Genomic DNA, 21,415 nt, shown 5'->3' with positions numbered 1-21,415 from the left:
TAATGATAAGTGAATATATAAACAGACAACAACTCAATGTTCAAATTCATATATTAATTTATTATCTATTACTTACAAAACTTATCATGTTATTAGTCCACCTCATTTTTTTAAATCTTTAATGGTAAGTGAATATATGAACCGACTTATTTATTTACAGAACTTGTTCTAAAACTGATCCTAACCGTTAAAATTAAAACTACTTTGAGAATTTATTCTAAGAATGAATACATAGGATTGCATTGAGAAGTATTTTGATTACCAATAGTGTAATTCATATTCAATCCATTTTTGAATATTTCAAAATATCATATTCTTGTTTCAGACTTCAAGTTTTTTATGAAAAATTCGCTTATAATAATTTTTGTGTACATTTATAATAACATCTTGAAATAAAAATATATATCCTTACAAAGGGCGGAATTGCATGCTAGTGACTATGGAAAGCAAGGCCTCGTTACTCAAAAGTAACAATGAACGAATTGGATAATTTTGGCAATAACTTCCTGAGCTTCTCAAAGTCATCACTCGAATATCATAATAAACATAGAAGGGCAACAAAGCTAGAATAAAAATAAGGGGGCGAGCTACCCTCTTTTTTCCCAGAAACAGAACAGTACTTTTTTTTTCCTTTTCTCTTTCTCCAAAAAAAAAAAAAATAATAAATAAAACCCTGTTCTTGGAACACTTAGGACTAGAAGCACTTCCTATGCACAATTGATGGTCCAGACTCGTCATATTCTGCCTTTGCAATCCACATCTGCAATCAAAGAAACAAGCAAACATAGTCCACAATGAGAAATCAACTTCTAAGTTCTAAGTAAATCTCTAGTAAGAAAGGTTTTTTAATATCCATAAATGAATTTCAACCAACCTGCTGGAAGGTGCTGAGGGAAGCTAAGATGGACCCACCAATCCAGACACTGTACTTCCTCTCCGGTGGTGCAACCACCTTGATTTTCATGCTGCTTGGGGCAAGTGCAGAGATTTCTTTGCTCATTCTGTCAGCAATTCCTGGGAACATGGTTGAGCCACCACTAAGGACAATGTTACCATACAAATCTTTTCTGATATCCACGTCGCACTTCATGATGGAGTTATACGTGGTCTCGTGGATGCCTGCAGCTTCCATTCCTATCATGGATGGTTGATAGAGCACCTCTGGGCAACGGAATCGCTCAGCACCAATGGTGATAACTTGCCCATCTGGCAACTCATAGCTCTTCTCTACTGATGAGCTGGTTTTGGAGGTCTCTAGCTCCTGCTCGTAGTCGAGAGCAATATAAGACAGTTTTTCCTTCATATCCCTCACAATTTCCCGTTCAGCTGTGGTGGTGAAAGAATATCCACGCTCTGTGAGGATCTTCATCAAGTGATCAGTGAGGTCACGCCCAGCAAGGTCAAGACGAAGGATAGCATGTGGTAGGGCATAACCCTCATAGATAGGGACTGTGTGGCTGACACCATCACCAGAGTCCAACACAATACCTGCACAGCAAATCTGTAAATCACCACCACTAATTTCTGACAAATATTCAGGAAACACTCTACTAAAACAAGCACTTTGGAACAAGTCGCAAAGTCATAAACATAGACATTATCATCTGCAGATTGAACAGCTCCATTTTTCAAATTGATATCTAATTGAATCAAGAAAATCCTTCGACTGCTTACCAGTTGTTCGACCACTGGCATACAAGGATAGAACAGCCTGAATGGCCACGTACATAGCAGGAGTATTGAAGGTCTCAAACATGATTTGAGTCATCTTCTCACGATTAGCCTTGGGATTCAAAGGAGCCTCAGTTAGAAGTACAGGGTGCTCTTCTGGGGCAACACGAAGCTCATTGTAGAACGTGTGATGCCAGATCTTTTCCATGTCATCCCAGTTATTCACAATACCATGCTCAATTGGGTATTTCAAAGTCAAAATACCTCTCTTGGATTGAGCCTCATCACCAACATAAGCATCTTTTTGGCCCATGCCAACCATCACACCAGTGTGACGAGGACGACCAACAATGCTGGGAAACACAGCACGTGGAGCATCATCTCCAGCAAACCCGGCCTAAAAACAATATACATAATTAAAATATGAATGTCAAAAGGTTACACAACAGGTACCCACATACTACTAATCAGCAGGCAATAAGCAATTGCATAGAAGAAAATCGATTGCTGACCTTGACCATTCCTGTTCCATTGTCACAGACAAGGGGCTGAATATCCTCGTTATCGGCCATCTTCTAGTCTGCAAAAACAAACTGTGATCAGTCTAAAAAATGTCATAACTTTTCATAAATTACAACAAGATCAGAATGTCATTTTGTGGCCTTACGCTCATCCAAGTCATGTTGGCATTATAACTATAAAATCTGTTTAGTGAATTGATTAATCAAAAGTAAGAGCAAGCTCTCCATCATCTCATAAATGAAATATAACACATTCCGCCTTGTTCATGTTGAATAAATTACTAAAGATTTGATGTTTCTATTTCGTGGGCTTTGGTTGGAAACTGTAACTTTCCCGTAAAATATAATAATAATAACTATATTTAAAAATAAAAACCGAAACCCCACAACCAAGAACGAATTTAAAAAACCAATCAACAGGAATACAAATCAAAATCTCATGAATTCAGCCACCTTAGAAATTTTATCCTGGAAAAATAAAAACTAAAGAGAAACAATGCAAGGAAAAGTTCATTTGCTAATGCAATTTACACTCAATAATTCTTCCCGCATTTTTAATGTTCAAGCAATTTAATAATAATTAATTTACAATCTACTTCCATTTTACATTCGCCGATTAAACAAACAATGGAAGCACACAAGCCCAGAGCCCAGATCCCATCAACTCATACGAGAATCCGAAGCCACCAAAATCTTTGGAAAATATGATCAATAAACAGAAGTCCAAGAAATGAAACAGTAATATCAGATAGTGAAACACAAAATAATAAAAAAAAACTTCAAAACTTTCCTGAAAGATAAAATGCAGCTTAACACGTATCAAATCAAATGATAGAGACGCAAAGAAAGGAGAGAGATTAATGAAAGGGTTAATTAGAGATTAAAGAGAGAAAAAGAACCTTAATTAAAGAGAAGAGATATTATTTCAGAGAAAGCGAGAGATAGAGACAGCACCGAAACGAGTGTGAGAAATACGAAATCAGTTTCTTCCTTTTGGTGGGGAGATTGAACTGGTCATTATATGGAAGTGGAAGATGCAATGTTGGCCGTTGGATTTTTTTTGTTTTTTTAATAAATATTTTGTGTGGGCACAACTTACAGAGAAGAACGCGTCATGGGCTCACTTTAAATATGATCTGAGGTTATTGTTGCCTGTTGGATCCAGCTCCTTCCGGTTTTCCAGTCATTTTTATTTTTTCAGTTCTCTTGACCATTTTACCCTCCTTTTATTTTTAAATGTTTTTTTTTGAATATTTTATGAATATATATTTTTATTTAGGCAAATTGAATTTTGGGTGTTACTAAATGTAGCAAAGTTACCAAAAATGAATCATTTGTGTATATTAATTTAGCTATTTGTACTTCTTAGTTATAGTTGCTAATAAACTATGGTAAATCATACTATACATTTTTATAATATTTATATATGAATTTAGGGGGATGGATACAGAAAGTTTGAAGAAATGTTGTGGCTCTTTAAATTAAATTAATTTTCAGTGTAAAAATTTTTATAATTTTAGTTTTACACTCTATAATTAAGTAAAATTATTTTTTAGTCCCCTAATTATTTGGGTTGAGTCCTCTACTGCATGAACTATAATATAATTAATTGTTATATTGATTACATATAATTTACAATTATCAAAATCTGTTTAAATAATTTAGTTTTATTTTTTGATTATATGTATTAATTATTAGTATATCATTAATAATATAATCAAATAAAAAATAAAATATTATATATTCAAATTCTAAATTATGCTGAAAATTTTTTTTTCCATACATAAATTTTAAATGAATTTTTTTCAATTTTTCGATTCACTTTCTGATTAGATAAGTAATTAACCGTATCAATGATCATGTTGGAGTTGCACATGTGCATTTGCTACAACAGCTTTTCCTTTCTTGAATAAATAAAGAAATGAAACAAAGGACAAATAAATAAAAGAAAGAAAAACTAAAATCAACCCACTTTTTTCATTACCTTGGAAATAAGGAAAGATTTGGATTTTCTCTCTCTTTTATTTATTTTTTTCAAATTGGTGCCTTTTGTGTGGGAAAAATAATCTGAAACAGCAAATACTTTTTCCAGAAAGTGTCAACACAAAGTAGCTAGAGTAACTTTTTTTTGTTCTTTTCCATTTTCCAGCCTATAACAGTTGTTGAGCAGTTCAACAGTTGAGCCCTTCCATCTGAAATTTTTGAACAGTTGAAAGTTGAAAAACACAACTGGCCTTCCATCTTATACAGATGCTGTATAGTGGCTATGATGATGACTTTGGTTACAGATCAGGAAACCTATCTTCTTCACCTCCAGTGTATCAAATGATCATATCCACTGGACCTTTTTTAAATAAATACTTTCGTTCATCACATTTCAGGTCAGGGAGAGAGATTTTCTGACAAGAATGTGAGGTTTTCTGATCAAGAATGTAATCTAGCACTTTAAATTTATTTCTAAATGTAAACGTTATATTAGAATTATATTTAAGTATATAACATTCCATTACCGTTTGAAAACGACATATAACAACAAAGAATTCCATTTTAATTATATCCTTCAAGAAACATATCCTTGATATTTTGTTAAATGGAGTTAACAACAAACCTGTTCAGACAGTAAATCACAAGAAATGACTCAACTAAATTTTAATAATTAGCCAAAGCCTTAGGAAGCAGGTTCAGATCTCTCCTCCCTAATACTAAGAGAAGGAAAAACCAAAAACCTGAGCACTTCAGCAAAGCTTTTCACTCACCTAACTGGCTAGCACTATAGCTCTCAACCAACAGCTAACATACCATCATAGCCATAGATGGCAGGAGATGAGGTGTTTAATGTCATTAAAGATATAATTCATGCTTTCTCTCAAATTGGCGGACAAGTAGCAAAGTTAAGCAAAGCAAAATCAATTGAAATCATCTATCCGATCAATTTATCAATCAAATTCTCAAGTTGAAGGTCCTGGCCATTGCTTTATGTAAAATCCATGATAAATTCTAAATGGAAGCAAAGGAAAACAAGAAATAACAAGGATCATCAAGGAGTTGCAATTCAACTAATTAGTTAAAACTGACAAGATTCATAGAACTCCCCCAATAATTTAACAGATTGAAGAAAGATTTACTAAAAGCAAATGTTTGACAAGATTGCGCTCTAGTTTCCAGTAATTTCCAGTCTAAATAAAAGAGACTAACATCTTTCAAGCAATTTGGTGAAAGTATGACCTCCAAATTCACATCTGAGAAGGATGAACCACAATATGGAATTCTTGGTGTTGTGAAAAACAAGTACCGACGCATTAGATAATTGGTGGAATAGCTTATCATTTCTATAGAAATGGGGGCAGTATAACCCATCGGCGTGGATATTTAGGTCTTCCATCCTTCCCATCAAATAGCTGCAGAAGACAAATAGCAGTCAAGGATTATAAACCTAACAACAAAAATAGGAATGACATATTGTTTCAAGCATGACATATGCATTGCACAGCAAGACTTTCAGAAGTCCAAGACAATAGATAATAGATGAATGCTACTCATATTAATTTGTTGCCACCTTATCTAGATGGATCGTTTGCCTTTTGGCATCCTCATTGTTCCCCAATAATTGCATTGGCGATGCAATTGTTGGTGGAAAAGAAAAAACAAAAAAAGAAAGATTAGTTGTATATAGGATTGAATAAGTCCAGTCACTAGTAAACACCTTACCTTGACGAATCAACTCTGCAAGGAAAAATCAACATCAATATGCAAGTACATTTGCTCGTATCTGAAGGTGTATCACATTCACATGACAACCTTCAATTTACAATCTCATAAATAAGCAACCAGTCTAATATACGAATAGAGTCCTAAGCTACACGTGGTTTACATATCAAACTTCAAAACAACGAGACTGATTTTTAAAGCAAAGTCATGATTTCTAAACTTCTTGTGTAGAATATAAAATAATATAAACTAACCAAAACAGAACAGAAGATTACCTTCTTCAATCGGCGGTGCTTTGCAAGGGCCCAATTGGTCATGATCATAGCAGCAACCACAAGAAAGATGTAGCCTGCAACAGTCTGTGTTGCAATATTGAAACCCAACCACTGATAGATCTCTGTTGTGTAATTTGCACAGGTCACAATATCAAAGAGAAATCCACGTGGGATTTGATACCCTCCACCCCCATCTGGACTGCGAAGATTTTTTAGCAAGATGTGGCAATAAAAGTTTGCAACTTGACAAATCAAACCAAACCCAAATCCAATCTTCCATTGAAGATCGCTAACAGGAGTGTAAAGTGGGTGGTTCACATAGTAAGCAATATAGCAACCAAATGTCCAGTAATAAGCACAATTTCGGAACACATTGGACAGTGGTGAAGTTGCATGGCTAAATCGGTGCACAAAAAATGTTTCCATGATGCGTTTGAAGTAGTGGAAGCACCAATACAATAAAGCATATGTCTGAACTGGTTGGATCACGCGTTCCCCCTTGTAGCCAAAGTACTGGTAAACAGGAAAGAAGTAAAAGACAGGATAAAGGACCAAAGGACCCAAGTACTCCCAGAAAAAAAGGGTGCGATAGGAAACTTGTGGACCCAGGTCCTTTAAAACTACAGTTAATGAATTCCCATCACAATAATCCTTGAGACTCTTCTTGTAATTAAGGACTACAGGCCTCTCCTTTGATCCCGGTGGAAGAGGAAGAGTCAGCCGCTGTCTTGAAGGGTAGAATTTTTTGGCTGTTGATTTCATCAGTGAATCAGTTTATTAAAATAAAATCACATCTGATGCTGCAAAGTGCAACAAATACCTAGAAACTCCTTATTTGCAAATTTTTCTTTTGGATGGGAATGAGGTTTCAAGAAAACTGAGGAATATACTCGGTCAAAGAACCAAGAAGTCCAGAACTATGAAACAGAGACACTGAAATTTTAATTCTGTTTACAGCACTCAGGAGATGATCTTATTCTTTTTAGGTCTATTGTCATTGAAAGAAAAATGATATGCATTCCTTAATAACAACCCACTACCCAAACCCCACCATAGAAATAAATATTTTAACAGCAATTATGAGGCCATGTGAGTTTCTTCTTAGTATGCGCGATATATTAAATCAATAATTTCAAATGAAAGAAACAACCCAAATTGGATTTCAACCAGTAAATTCACACTTTCCAAGTAAAATAAAGGAGGGGATGTGGAATTGCAACAAAGGAAGAATTTAAGAGGACCAAAGAAATGAAACAGTCTTTCATGCTTATCTACAGACAAATACAAAGGAAATGAATATCTAGGTGATGAGATCAAAGTCAAACACAAGACAGTTCTAGCCAATTTAACAATTCGAGTAGGATTTTCAATCTTATAAAATTTTGAGTTCCATTTCAACAGAAAAACGAAAAAAAAAAAATTTCCACCTAAAAATAAACTCATAAGCACAATTAAACCTGCAAATCAAACTTAACATTGAAGTTACAGTCATTGAGAAATAAGCCTCACGGTCAAAAGTACATGCAGCACTTACTTCGCTTATGAATTGCCTCCTGCAGATCAGCCACTGTAGCCTACAAAATAAGTAAAAAAACAAACAATAATCACAATTGAAACCCACAATAATCTAGGGAAAAGTTGGTCTTTTACTTAACCGTACCTGAAAAATATTCCTTTTCCCCCCTTCTATTGACAAATAACGAATTTTAAAAACAAAATCATCTTTTCCTTTCCTTCACATTTTCTTGGAAACCAAACATACAAATAGACAAATCATAAAACCCATAGACAGAGAGAGAGTGTTTACCGAATCATTAAGCTCAAGTCCTCCTTTAATGAGCTCTCTGCCACTTCGCGAAACTACAGAGACCTTCATTTCGGAGATCAAATGAGAGAGACCAAATTGACCAAATGATAAACAAAGCAAAACCCTTCAAGCTCAAGATTTAAAGAAGCTAAGTAGAAGCAGGAATTTGAATGAGATCTCGAATCGAAAATAAGCAGAGGATTTACAAAAGAAAAGCAGAGATGGGTTTGGGCCTATTCTAGGCGGATATATTAAAGTCGTGCGGTTGGGAAGTAGGAGAGCTAACCATGGCTAAATTGATAAACCGACACCCACTTTAATTGCCAATAACTAATTTGGCTTCCTACTTTACTACAGTTAACGGAAGTGGGCCATCACTGAGTTCCTTCTTATGAGTCATCATCTGCCGCTATCCATAATTCCTATTTTCTACAATATTGGTTATCTTAATCTACTTAGTTCATCCAAATGCTATATTATCAATCAAACGTTTCAATTTTTTTTGATAAAAACTATTTAAAAAAGCTATGGTCCAATACAATTTTAGACCAATACAATCTTAAACTTGTTAAGAAACCGAAACCATCAATTTTATTCACAATGGAAAATAGTCAAATTAACATGTTTAAGGAATAGATTTTTTTATTTTTATTATTTTAAAATTAAAATTTGAGGTATAATTAAATTTATTGTCAACATCAATCAATGTAAAAATGTCAATTTAATTTAAATAACTAAGCCTATAATTATTTTTTATGTTAATACGATAAAATTAGTTTTATTTTTTTTTTGTCAATGTAAAAATATTTTCAAATATTTTCATTGAATTTAGTAGTTTCTCCGGAGGCAGTTGGATAGTGATGATTCATTTAAGGTGATAATTCCCAACAAACTATGTTGGGTTGTTTATGGATAATACTGTCGTATCAGTGCTTAAATGTTGAAGTCGAGAATTAAAGCTTTTGGCTTCCTCTTCATAGGAGAAATCAAACTGCCAACTACTCACATGGACATGGATACCACAACAATTATAGGTCTATAATATCAGCTAACAGATTTATTACCAGTAGACAGTAGTCAATGCAAAATCAAGGGTTCGACTTTCAATCCATAAAAAAGCGCATATATGTGTGTTGTGTGTAGGGAAGAGCAGCCTCGAATCGCAAACAAAAAAATTTTCATTCCTCGCCGGCCACCGCCACTCTGTTCTTGAAACTGTTGATGAAAGATCACTAGCAAAATAAACAACAATTGCAAAGTAACAAAAAAACAATTTTGCAGTAATGCCAAACAAGGTCTAGGAGTTTTTATGCCTAAAACATGTAAAATCCACCTTAAAAGAACATTCTTTAATGCTCTCCAATCAACATTTTTGTACAATAGTTTTTCTTTAACATCAGTTCCAATAAAAACGCAGAATGGACCCAATGCTTTTAGAGGATAGTCTGGTGGTTAAAAGCTTCAAGCTTGATATTCTAAGACCACATTTGAACCACCAAGACAATGAGATATGCATCTTTATAACATGAGTTCAACTTGCTGTGAAGCTTTGAATCCTAAGTAAAGGGATATGACATGGAAATGGAAAAACATGTTGCATCTATGCATAGGCCTAGTACCAGTTTGATTCAGCATTTTGGCAAATTTAATTTACAAGGACATTAACAAACAACAAATTTTATGATTTTCAGATCTGGCAGGTGTAGGCTTGCTGATTCATGATCATGAAGACAAGACTTTTATAGCTACATAGATATATATCCAACTCCACAGTTCTCAAACCTTCCAAATACGCCAAATAAGTAAAAAGAAATATACAATATCCAAAAAAATAAAAAAAATCACATTAAAGAGACTCAATTGCTTTTATTACATTTCTGCTCCTAAACCTTCTTCTAGCTAAGCAATTCTCACGGGTATAAAGACTACCATTTCATTTGGTGCAACCTTAATAGACGATAAAGGCCTAAACAGGTCATACCTTTTACGTAAGAGTCTCTATACTAAAACATTAGAGTTTTCTCTCGGCCACTACAAAATAGGGTAGAACCCGTGGGTCAAGCTCTCACTCAACGGAAGGAACTTAAACAGTGACAACCCAGGTTTTATAGTGTTGATTTACCCTCGGTCTCGGTAGAGAGTTATGGGGCTTTAAGCATGACAATAGTAAAACTACCACAAAATTGAACATTAATTAATATCTAAAATAGATGAGAAATGGAAAATCAAGTTGATTTTGTAAACTGAGATAATGATTTGAATGCTCTTCAAAACACAGCATAGAAATTTGTTATTAGAGCATTACATTATCTATTGTCATTTAGAATAAAACAAATAGTCAGGCCTTAATAATGATTACTTAATGGAAAGATGAGTAATTTTTTGTAGCTAAATATGCTGATAAGATCATTTCATACTGTTCATAAATGATTTTCAATTCTAACGATAACTGCTGACAGCACACAAAGTTTGAAGTTCTAACTTTTCATTGAAGCAAAATTCCATTGACATACAGGCTAATTTAGTTAAATCGTTATCGCACTGTCCATGTAATATGCATCAGCCAAATTATGAACTTTGTTTGCAATTATTTTTAACCCGTGAAAGTGAGTATTCTGTTGATGCAGAAATTGTTAGGAAATTATGCAACGGAGCTCAAAATAAGCAAACTTTTCCAAATCTCTCAAAACCGCAGATACTTAAAACCTTTATCTTCAATTCCATTCAAATTACAACATAATGGGCTTTGAGTTTGTTGGGGTTTAAACATCTGTGTTGGAGCCTCTTCCGGTTTTACCTTCCGTTGACAAAGCAGAAAAGCCATCAACGGCACCAGAGTTACCGTTGCAATCCATTAGAGAAATCTATGGTACCGAGTCGCTTTAGAATTAGGATCTGCTTCTTTTTGCTCGAGGCTTTCGAGGTATAATAAAACTTTTTTTTTTTTTTTGGAGCAAAAGCTCAAAAAACAACTTGTTTACTTGTTCATAAGCTATTGCAATTTGTAACTATTGTATTGTATTCTGTTTGTAGGCATTGTTAGATTATTTCATAATCTATATGTGGCCCTGTGATTAAAGTGTTGGTTCTAATTAAAGTGGCGCAAGATGATGGTTATTAGGCTTAATGGTTAAGAGCTAGTTAGGATTTTAATACCCTTCCTCTGCCTTATAAAAGTAAAAGGAATCGACAGCTTAGGGAAGAACACAGAAAAGAAAACAAAATAGAGAGTGTGACGGTTGCCTCAAATACATACGGTGATAGCTTGTTTGAGAGAACTCATAAAATAAACTCCCGTAACTGTTGATTGTTCTCTGACTATTAAGAGAAAACTTACGGACAAAAGGGCAGAAGAAGAAACATAGATATGTTGTTACGATGAGACTCAAATTGCTACAAAAAGGTAACCCATAACATAGATCTGCGGTTATGGATCAAGGTACGCTTCCGTTTATTGTCTATTTTTATCAAACAAATTCTATGAACAATAGATCTGGGCTATATTAAAGATTATTTAACATGTGGTATCAGAGCCTGTACCTGTTTTAGATTTGTTTGATAATGTTTTATTTGGCTTAATTTATGGAAAATTAATTTCATATTGTGATGATTGAACGAAGCCAAAATTATAGAAATTTGAAAACTGTTCATTTTCTTTATAAATTATTTTGCTATAATTTATAGAGAATGGTTATAACATATTATTATGTTATGTCGTTAAAGTTTTGAGATCTCAATTTAATCTCATAAAAATTTTGCATAAATCAATGTTTATTGAATGGAAAAATTGTTAGTCACCAAAGTGGCCTTGTTTGGATTGTTTTCGACATAGATTATGCAGTTTTCCATTGTTCATATTTGTGTAATGCCGTTAAATAACATGAAAGTTAAAATTAAACAATTGATTCGTTGATTTTAATTTGTTAGGTTACCCAAAGGTAGACCATTAATTATAATCAATGGCATTAAAGAGACTTATCATTGTACTAATTAATATGAATGTATATCCAGAGATAACATGCATATTGTATGGAGCATTATTGAATAGTTGAATGGAATATATATAAAAAAAATGTAACAGGATTCCAGAAAGGAGCACAGACGTGCTGCAACGAGCACGGGCGTGCTATGGACTTCCAGAGAGAAGCAAGGGCGTGCTTCTCTATGACTTGCATAAAGGCTCACAAGTTGCTTCACAATGAAAGTCTATTAAAGTATTTTTCTTCTTGGCATCATTATTGATTAAAGCTATGCATTTAAATATTACCCAAAGGTGAATCTAGATGCATAATTAAAGTTGTTATTTGTTTGAATCTATTTTTTGCTTACTCAAAGCATTAACGTATGAGTATATGTGTAATGTTGCAAGCTTCCTTTAACATGTTTACTATGGGCACTGGGTTGATTAAGTTTAATGGATTGAACTATGTTGATTGGTCGGAACAAATCCATTATCAGTTAGGAGTTCTGGACTTGGATCTAGCATTAGTCTTTGAAAAGCCAGCAGCCATTACAGAGACCAGCACTGAAGCTGACAAGTCTCATCGTGAGGCTTGGGAGCGATTAAACAGGCTAAGCTTGAACTTAATGAGGATGACAATGGCTGAAAATATTAAGCCATCAATGCCTAGAACAGACAATGCGAGAGAGTACATGCTGAAAATTAAGGAATACTCCCAATCGGACATAGCAAACAAGTCCATCGTAGGATCCTTAATGAGTAAGCTGACGACCAAGAAGTTTGATTGGTCACAATCCATTCATGATCATGTGACTGGCATGCAAAATTTGGCAGCCAAACTGAAATCAATGGGAATGGATGTGAGTGAATCCTTTTTAGTTCAATTTATTATTAACTCACTTCGTCTTGAGTTTGGTCAGTTCCAGGTGAATTACAACACCCTTAAGGAAAAATGGAACATTCAAGAAATCAAGGCCATGTTGATACAAGAGGAAGGGAGATTAAAGAAATTGAAGGAACACTCTATCAATCTCACATTTCATAATGGAGCTAGTAGCAGCAACAACAAATTAGGGAAGAAAGGCAAGAAAATGGATAGTGCTCCAATGAAGGTTAATGAGGGCCAAATCCGTAAGGAATTGAAGTGCTACTTCTGTAGGAAGAATGGTCACTTCAAGAAGGACTGTCCTCAAAGAAAGATTTGGTTTGAAAAGAAAGGTATACTTTATATTTCAGTATTTTTTGAATCAAATCTTATTGAAGTGCCTAATAATACCTGGTGGTTAGATTCTGGTGCAACTACTCATATGTCTCATATTATACAGGGATTTCTTTCGATCCAACCTATAAATGAAACTGAAAGGTTCCTATTCATGGGAAACAGAATGAAGGCACGAATAGAAGGAATTGGGACTTATAGATTTATCCTGGACACTGGTTGTTATCTGGATCTTGAAAAGTGTCTCTATGTTCCTGAATGTGCTAGAAATCTAGTTTTTGTAGGAGGTTGGATAATGTTGGTTTCAGTTTTAAGATTTGTAATGGTGTTTTTTCATTATACAAACATAAGTACTATTATGGTTCTGGTACTTTGATTGATGGTTTGTATCGTTTTAATCTTGATTCTAAATTTATTGAATCCATGTTTAATGTTGAACACAATATAAGTGATAAAAGAAGTGCACATAATGAATATTCTGCTTTCTTATGACATCAAAGGTTAGGTCACATATTCAAAGAAAGGATTTTGAGGTTAGTGAAATATGAAATCTTACCTCAATTGGACTTCATTGACTGGGATGTGTGTATAGATTGCATTAAAGGTAAGCAAACTAAGCACACATTAAAAAATCCAGCCACAAGAAGTAGTGAATTGCTTGAACTTATACACACTCATATATGTGGCCCTTTTGATGTTCCCTCTTGGGGTGGTGAAAAATATTTTATTACCTTTATCGATGATTTCTCATGGTACGGCTATGTATATTTACTGCATAAAAAGACTCAATCAGTGGATATCCTTGAGATATTCATTAATGAGGTAGAAAGGCAATTAAATAGAAAAGTTAAAGTTGTGAGATCTGATAGAGGTGGTGAATATTATGGTAAATTTAATGAAAATGGACAATGTCCAGGTCCAGTTGCAAAGCTCCTTGAAAGTCGTGGCATTTGTGCGCAATACACAATGCCAGGTACACCTCAACAGAATGGTGTAGCTGAAAGGCGGAATCGTACTCTTATGGAAATAGTTAGGAGTATGCTAAATAATTATACTGTACCTTTATCATTATGGATGCATGCATTAAAGACTGCTACATATTTACTTAATAGGGTTCCTAGTGAGGCAGTTCCTAAGACCCCTTATGAACTGTGGATGGGAAGGAAACCTAGTTTGAGGCATCTTCATGTTTGGGGTTGCCCAGCAGAAGTAAGGATATATAATCCACATGAAAAGAAGCTTGATGCTAGAGTGGTTAGTGGATTTTTCATAGGATATCCTGAAAAGTCAAAAGGGTACAGATTTTATTGTCCTAACCATAGTACGAGAATTGTTGAGTCTGGTAATGCTCGGTTTATTGAAAATGGCCAAATTAGTGGGAGCAGTGAACCACGTAAGGTGAATGTGCAAGAGATTCAGATTGAAAATCCAACTCAGATGGGTTTTCCTAATGTCTCTTCTTCGGTTGTTGTATCACGGTTTAACAACATGGTTGAACAACAAAACAACATTCCAAACCCACAAAATGACCATATAAATGATGAACCAGCAAATAATAAACAATTCACGAATGATCAAGTGGTTTCACAAGAAATAGCATTATGGAAGTCACAAAGGCAAAGAAAGCCAGTTATTCTAGTGATTATATGGTTTACTCACTTAAGCATGAATGTGAATTGAGCATTGCTAAGGATCTAGTCTCTTTCCAGAAAGCCATGGAATGTGATAATTCTTAAAAGTGGTTTAATGCCATGAAGGAAGAAATGCAATCAATGAGTGATAATCAAGTCTGGGATTTAGTTGAGTTGCCTGAGAGGTCAAAACAAGTTGGTTGTAAATGGGTTTTAAGACCAAACGGGACTCTAAAGGCAACATTGAAAGATATAAGGTCAGACTTATTGCTAAAAGTTACACTCAGAAGGATGACATTGATTATAAAGAGACCTTTTCTCCAGTTTCCAAAAAGGACTCTTTAAGAATTATTTTGGCTTTGGTGGCTCATTATGATCTAGAGCTTCACCAAATGGATGTAAAGACAACCTTTCTTAATGGTGACTTAGAGGAGGAAATATATATGGACTAACCAGAGGGGTTTGTGGTCACAGGAAAGGAAAACTTGGTGTGTAAGTTAAAGAAGTCAATATGTGGACTGAAATAAGCTTCCCGTCAATGCTATCTTAAGTTTAATAATACCATCACTTCATATGGTTTTATAGAAAACACTATTGATCGGTGTATTTATATGAAGGTCAGTGGGAGCAAGCTCATTATGTTAGTCCTATATGTTGATTACATTCTTCTTGTTGCGAATGATGTTGGGTTGTTGCATGATGTAAAGGGTTTTCTCTCTAAAAACTTTGAAATGAAAGATATGGGAGAGGCATCCTTTATGATTGGAATAGAAATATTCCGTGAAAGATCACATGGACTATTAGGATTGTCTCAAAGAGCTGACATTGATAAGGTGTTAGAGAGATTCAGAATGGAAAAATGCTCCATAGGAATAGTTCCAATTCAGAAAGGAGATACATTCAGCGAAATGTAATGTCCTAAAAATGATTTGGAACATAAAGAGATGGAGTCAAATCCATATGCGTCAGTGGTTGGGAGCTTAATTTATGTTTAGACATGTACTCGACCGGATATTAGTTTCGCTGTAGAAATGTTAGGGCGATATCAAAGTAATCCCGGGATGGACCATTGGAAAGCTGCAAAGAAAGTACTTAGGTATTTACAAGGCACTTAGGATCATATACTCACTTATAGAAAGTCCAGCCATCTAGAAGTGGTGGGATACTCGGATTTAGACTATGCCGGTTGTGTAGATTCAAAAAAGTCTACATTTGGCTACTTGTTTCTTCTAGCCGGAGGAGCAGTATCATGGAAAAGTGGAAAGCAGTCTGTCATTGCTACTTCCACTATGGAGGCTGAATTTGTGGCATGCTTTGAGGCCACCGTTCATGCATTATGGTTGCGAAACTTTGTCTCAGGTCTAGGCATTATCGACAGTATAGCTAGACCATTGAGAATTTACTGTGATAATTTCGTAGCTTTCTTCTTCTCTAAGAATGATAGGTACTCTAAGGGTCCAAAGCACATGGATTTAAAGTACCTATCTGTGAAAGAAGAAGTGCAAAAACACAAAGTGTCAATTGAGCATAATGGTACTGATCTGATGATAGCGGATCTGCTACCTAAAGGCTTACCTCCCAAAATCTTCACTGGCCATATTGGTAAGATAGGCATTATAGATAAGTCCTTGTTAGCATGATGTTTAAACTTGTATATGTAATATCCTTAGGAAGTCTGTCCAAGTCAGAACTAGTGGTTGCACTCTGCTCCTAGGAACTGTCTTCCACCACTCATATGCATCTTCCTGAAGTAAAGAGACTGCATAATCGTACTTCTGAGCATCATCACACTGGAGTTTTAGGAAAACCCTATCAATCCTCTCTAGCCACTGCTCAGCTACCATCGGGTCAGTGGTGCCGGAAAACTCTGTGGCCCCATACTTAACCAACTTATCATACTGTCTAACTGGCTGCTGCTGTTGCTGTAAGTTACCCGCCATTTGTCTCAATAACGCAGCCATCTGCTGGGCTATAGGGTCAGCAGCTGGTGCAACAGGGACATCAGCATGCTCGGGAGCATTACCACGCTCTTCCTGTCTCGCTTCAGACTGCTCCTCAAGCGGATTAAAATTATCTCCCCGACTAACACCCTCCATACTATCGATCAAAAATAACACGCTCTCTGTATATTATCACAGAAAACCATGCATCGTATTAGAATATTGTATGATGTAGATATCCAACAATTAACAGGCATGTCATATTTGAGCAGATTACATTTCACACATTTTTATGCAGTAAAAATATGATCCAATATGCAATTAAAACTGCTTTGATACCAAAATAAACATGTCACACCTTACCCTACTGTAAGACATGGCATGTCGCCCGTAATATAATTAATAAGCACTTAATTCTTATAAATGCTTACTAAGTATACTACAAGGGACTTAATCCTTTTAATTCCTTCATTTTTATATCTTGTAGCAAAATAATTTAGTTATTAAATATATATAACTTCTTTTGGTAGATATTAATCTCAATATAATTTCTTAAACATATTATAAAAAAAAACATAAAATAAAATGGTTCCATAACCCATAAGTCCATGGATGATTTAATTACATATTGGAGTCCTGTTCAAATCTTAGATACATAATAGAAATTAATTACTTTAATAGACTATAAATTTTCAAATTCATACAATCATAATTTACATGAATCTGCTCAAATATACATAAATGATCTGTTAATGTTTAATACATCATACATATTCCAAAAGAAGTCAAATATACAATAGCTACATCAGTAGCATACTATCTACATCAAATAAAAATGATCCTCTCTTGGTTCTTTTTCCTTTCCTTTACCTGCGATAGTACAAAAGCAACTATCGCTAAGCATATGGCTTAGTGGTGTACTAATAAAAATAATAAGGAATGACAATTCATAAATCCACCATGGTAAAGAAAATAAGAAACAAAATAAATCAATACCATTTAAATCATCAATTCATAATATAGTCTTTACAGCTTTTATAGAGTCAATTCTGAGGGCCATCAGTGTCTAATGTGCACATCTAGACCTGCTATCTACAACCTCAATCTGTGATATGATTTCAACAGAAGAGGGAGCAATCTACAACCTCAACATGGAGGGAGAATTTCATATCAATCATATATCATCTAGTGATGATATCCATGTTCAATCGATCGTAATATCAACTTCAACAAATGAAATGATATTCGGGGTAATAACCATATCTATATCAGCTATAAGACTTTTAAACAATTCCATTTATGTACTAATATCAAAATCACAATGGACAACATTTCATTTCACAACCACTGCTAAAAACATTCAATCACGGCCACCCCTCATACTACAGATATCAATTGGCCAACGTCCTCCTCTTTCACAGTATAAGAATCATAAAATTCATTTACAAATATCATTCGGTCGTATGCTTTCAAAATAATCTTTTTCCTCTTTAAAAACTTATGAATATAATTATAATTCATAAAGCAAATCCATTGAAAATATTTTGCAAAATCAATTTCATTGTGTTTAAATAAAAGTAGGAAAGGAATAATATACACTAACCTGAACTAGATGGCTCCCCTAGCCCTTTTCCTCTAGTAATCACCCTCTCCTCAACTCCCTTTCTCTCAGCAGCTGTAGCATGATATTAATACTCACATTAAGATCATACTACACAATGTACACACATGCACTTCTATAAGAATGTAAATTAAGCATTAGAATGTAGTCTCATGCTTTTTCTTTCATTTTCACTATACTTGTCCAAGTGTTATATGATCTGAGTTTAAGCATGAAACACTTCATATCCAACACTTAACCACATCCTAGACACAAAATACTAACAACGAAAACAATAGAAGTGAATAGCATGCTAAATTCGTTCAAGGTTTATGAAATGCAGAATTTCAGCATTTGAGTAGCTGGCATTGCGTTGACTATATCTTGAATTCCCCATATTCAATTGCCCTGAAATTTTGACAGCATGTTCCAAACATCTTAGGGTACTGTTCTGGAAAATTTCATAATTTTTAAAGCTCATTTGCATTTTTAAATGACATAATTATAGAATCTGAAGTTCAGTTTTTCTCATGCTGAGCAGCCTGCATTGATTTACTTATAACTCCATTTCCTTTTATCCAACGGCCTTTAAATTTTAACACGACCTACCCAACATCTCAGCCTATCTCCATATCAAATTTCATAAATTTTGGAGTTCATTTGCTTAGTCAAATAGGTCAATTACAGAAGCTGAATTTCAGGCAGCCCAACTGTAACATGTCCAACAATAATTTATATATGTTTAAGCATTCTCACCTCACTTCCAGCACAAATTCATGCAATCCAACTCTTCTATTACTTACATAACATCATAATATAAGAATATCAGAATTCCTAGTTCATGGCATATCAAGAACAAACTCAAAATCATCCATCTTGGTGACTTATGCAACTTAGACTTTGAATTCATGCATAACTACTTTCAATCATCTTAAATCACCTTAAAATCACTTCTCATCACTTCATCTTCACCAAATCAGATTACACAAACAAGCACCTCACTTCAAAGTTCATGGAATTCAAAAAGTAATCCATAGAAATGAAGGAGGAAGTGAAAATAACTAACCTTTTCTTAAGAATTACTTGAAAATTCTTTGATTTTCACCTTCTTTTTGCTTGGTTTTGACTCAAAACCCTCCTCCTCTCTTCTTGAACGACCTGAACTGCAAAATGGGTGGTAAGTGTCGTGCTTCTCTTCACTTCTTCATAAAAATTATATAATAAACTTTATTAAAAAATTCCTTCCATGTCCTTTAATTGCAAATTGCACTATAATCCTCCATTTTGTTTTCCCTTCATCCTTTGGCACTCTAATCTTTTTAATCACTTTACTTTAGTCCTATTAGGTATAAACCAAGTGTATTTAATATTCTAAACTCCACTTGGTAAAAATCGTACGGAAATTACCGTTTTTCAGGCTTTTCAGGTAAAATCGTGCTTTACCGAGAAGTCATTCATCTTTCAACTCATTTTTTATTTCCTTTAAGCTTTCACATGGATTTGTAAAGATCAATTAATGTTTCATTTAATTAATATTAATATCCTCAATCTATAGTGTTTCCCATTATTTTAAGTTTTCCTTTTATTCGGATAACCGAATTCATCGAAAAAGCTAAAATAGAAAGAACTACAAAATTAAGGATATTACAACTCTTCCCTCCTTAAAGAAATTTCGTCTCGAAATTTTACCTGTTATAGATCTCTGAATAATTGTGGATGTTGTCTTCTCATATCTTCTTCACGTTCCCAAGTAGCCTCTTCTCTGGAGTGGCTTCGCCATAACACCTTAACTAAGGGAATCTGTTTATTCCGAAGTTGCTTAATTTCCTTAGCTAGGATAGCCACTGGTTCTTCATCATATGTGACGTCTCGATTAACTTCAATTGATTCTAAAGGCAATATATGTGAAGGGTCATTTCCTCCTAGATCTAGCAGTGTGAGGCCACAGAGCCAGAGACAGTTCAGACCACCATTGCCACCTCCACGAGCTCCTCCAGTTACTCGTAGTTGTGTTCATTGTGGTAGATATCATGGCGGAGTGTGTAAGTTGACCACAGGAGCATGTTTTAACTGTGGCGAGGTTGGACACTTTGTGAGGGATTGCCCTAAACCGAGAACTACTACGGCATATACAGCCACAGGGGGATCGATTCAAAGACCAGCTGCTAGTTATGGATCTTCTCAGTCTTCAGGCAGAGGTAGAGGCAGCGGTAGAGGTAGCATGTCGGGTAGTCAGGGGACAGTGAATCAACCAGAGCCTATTGGTGTGCCAGCTAGAGTTTATGCTATGAGGCAGAGGCAGGATGCTGATGCAGCTGATGTGGTGACTGGTATATTTCCTTTATTTAATCATGATGTTTATGTGTTATTTGATCCTGGATCATCTCACTCTTATATTAGTGCTGGGATTTCTTGCTATGCATCTGTTCCTTGTTTGCGATTGGGGTATGATGTGCTTGTATCGAGTCCATTAGGACAGGAGGTTATTGTTAACAAATTATATCCTGATTGCCCACTCATAATCCAAGATCATGTATTCCCTTCTGATTTAGTTGAGATGCCTTTCGGAGATTTTGATGTTATTTTGGGCATGGATTGGTTAAAAAAATATCAAGCAGTGGTTGATTGTGACCTTAAGAAGATACTATTTAAACTGCCAGAATATATTGATGTGGTGATACAGGGTGAGAGACAGATACTTCCTTCATCTGTGATAACTGCAGCTTTAGCTCAGAAATTGATCCGTCATGGGTGTGAGGCATACCTAGCTCACATTGTGGACACAAGGGTAGGTACTCCTAGTCTTAAGGACATTCCTACTGTGTGTGACTTTCCAGATGTTTTTCCAGAAGAATTACCAGGATTGCCGCCAGAAAGGGAAGTTGAATTCGAGATTGAGGTTATGACAGGGACTCAACCGATCTCCATTACTCCTTACAGGATGGCTCCTGCTGAATTAAAAGAATTGAAAGCACAATTACAGGAATTGCTTGATAAGGGGTTTATTCGTCCTAGTGTGTCACCATGGGGAGCTCCAGTGCTATTTGTAAAGAAGAAAGATGGCGGTTTACGGTTGTGCATC

General features: G+C 35.0%; 2 protein-coding genes and 1 long non-coding RNA gene across 3 annotated transcripts; all 3 read right to left on the bottom strand.

The window, feature by feature from the left end:
- Positions 1-512: 512 nt before the first annotated feature.
- LOC105647721 (actin) lies at positions 513-3,243 on the bottom strand. The gene is made up of 5 exons (XM_012233915.4): positions 3,092-3,243; positions 2,184-2,251; positions 1,675-2,068; positions 875-1,488; positions 513-760 (listed from the first exon to the last, which is right to left on the bottom strand). The coding sequence occupies exons 2-5, from the start codon at positions 2,241-2,243 to the stop codon at positions 695-697; spliced, it is 1,134 nt and encodes a 377-aa protein (XP_012089305.2). The 5' UTR covers positions 2,244-2,251; positions 3,092-3,243; the 3' UTR covers positions 513-694.
- Positions 3,244-5,217: 1,974 nt separating this feature from the next.
- CER10 (3-oxo-5-alpha-steroid 4-dehydrogenase family protein) lies at positions 5,218-8,277 on the bottom strand. Its single transcript, XM_012233935.4, has 4 exons — positions 7,983-8,277; positions 7,710-7,749; positions 6,176-6,924; positions 5,218-5,590 (listed from the first exon to the last, which is right to left on the bottom strand). Exons 1-4 carry the CDS (start codon positions 8,049-8,051, stop codon positions 5,522-5,524), a joined length of 927 nt encoding a protein of 308 aa, XP_012089325.1. The 5' UTR covers positions 8,052-8,277; the 3' UTR covers positions 5,218-5,521.
- A 9,115-nt stretch (positions 8,278-17,392) lies between these two features.
- LOC149495850 (uncharacterized) lies at positions 17,393-19,517 on the bottom strand. The gene is made up of 3 exons (XR_016321403.1): positions 19,400-19,517; positions 18,337-18,408; positions 17,393-17,603 (listed from the first exon to the last, which is right to left on the bottom strand). It is a non-coding gene; the product is annotated as an uncharacterized LOC149495850 (long non-coding RNA).
- Positions 19,518-21,415: the final 1,898 nt, after the last annotated feature.

Source organism: Jatropha curcas, chromosome 6 (assembly GCF_041381405.1).
Source record: "Jatropha curcas cultivar XTBG-Jc1 chromosome 6, XTBG_Jcur_1.0, whole genome shotgun sequence".
NCBI classification, from domain to species: Eukaryota; Viridiplantae; Streptophyta; class Magnoliopsida; order Malpighiales; family Euphorbiaceae; genus Jatropha; species Jatropha curcas.
Note: the sequence above shows the minus strand (reverse complement) of the source record. Positions and strands in the feature narration are given on the sequence as shown.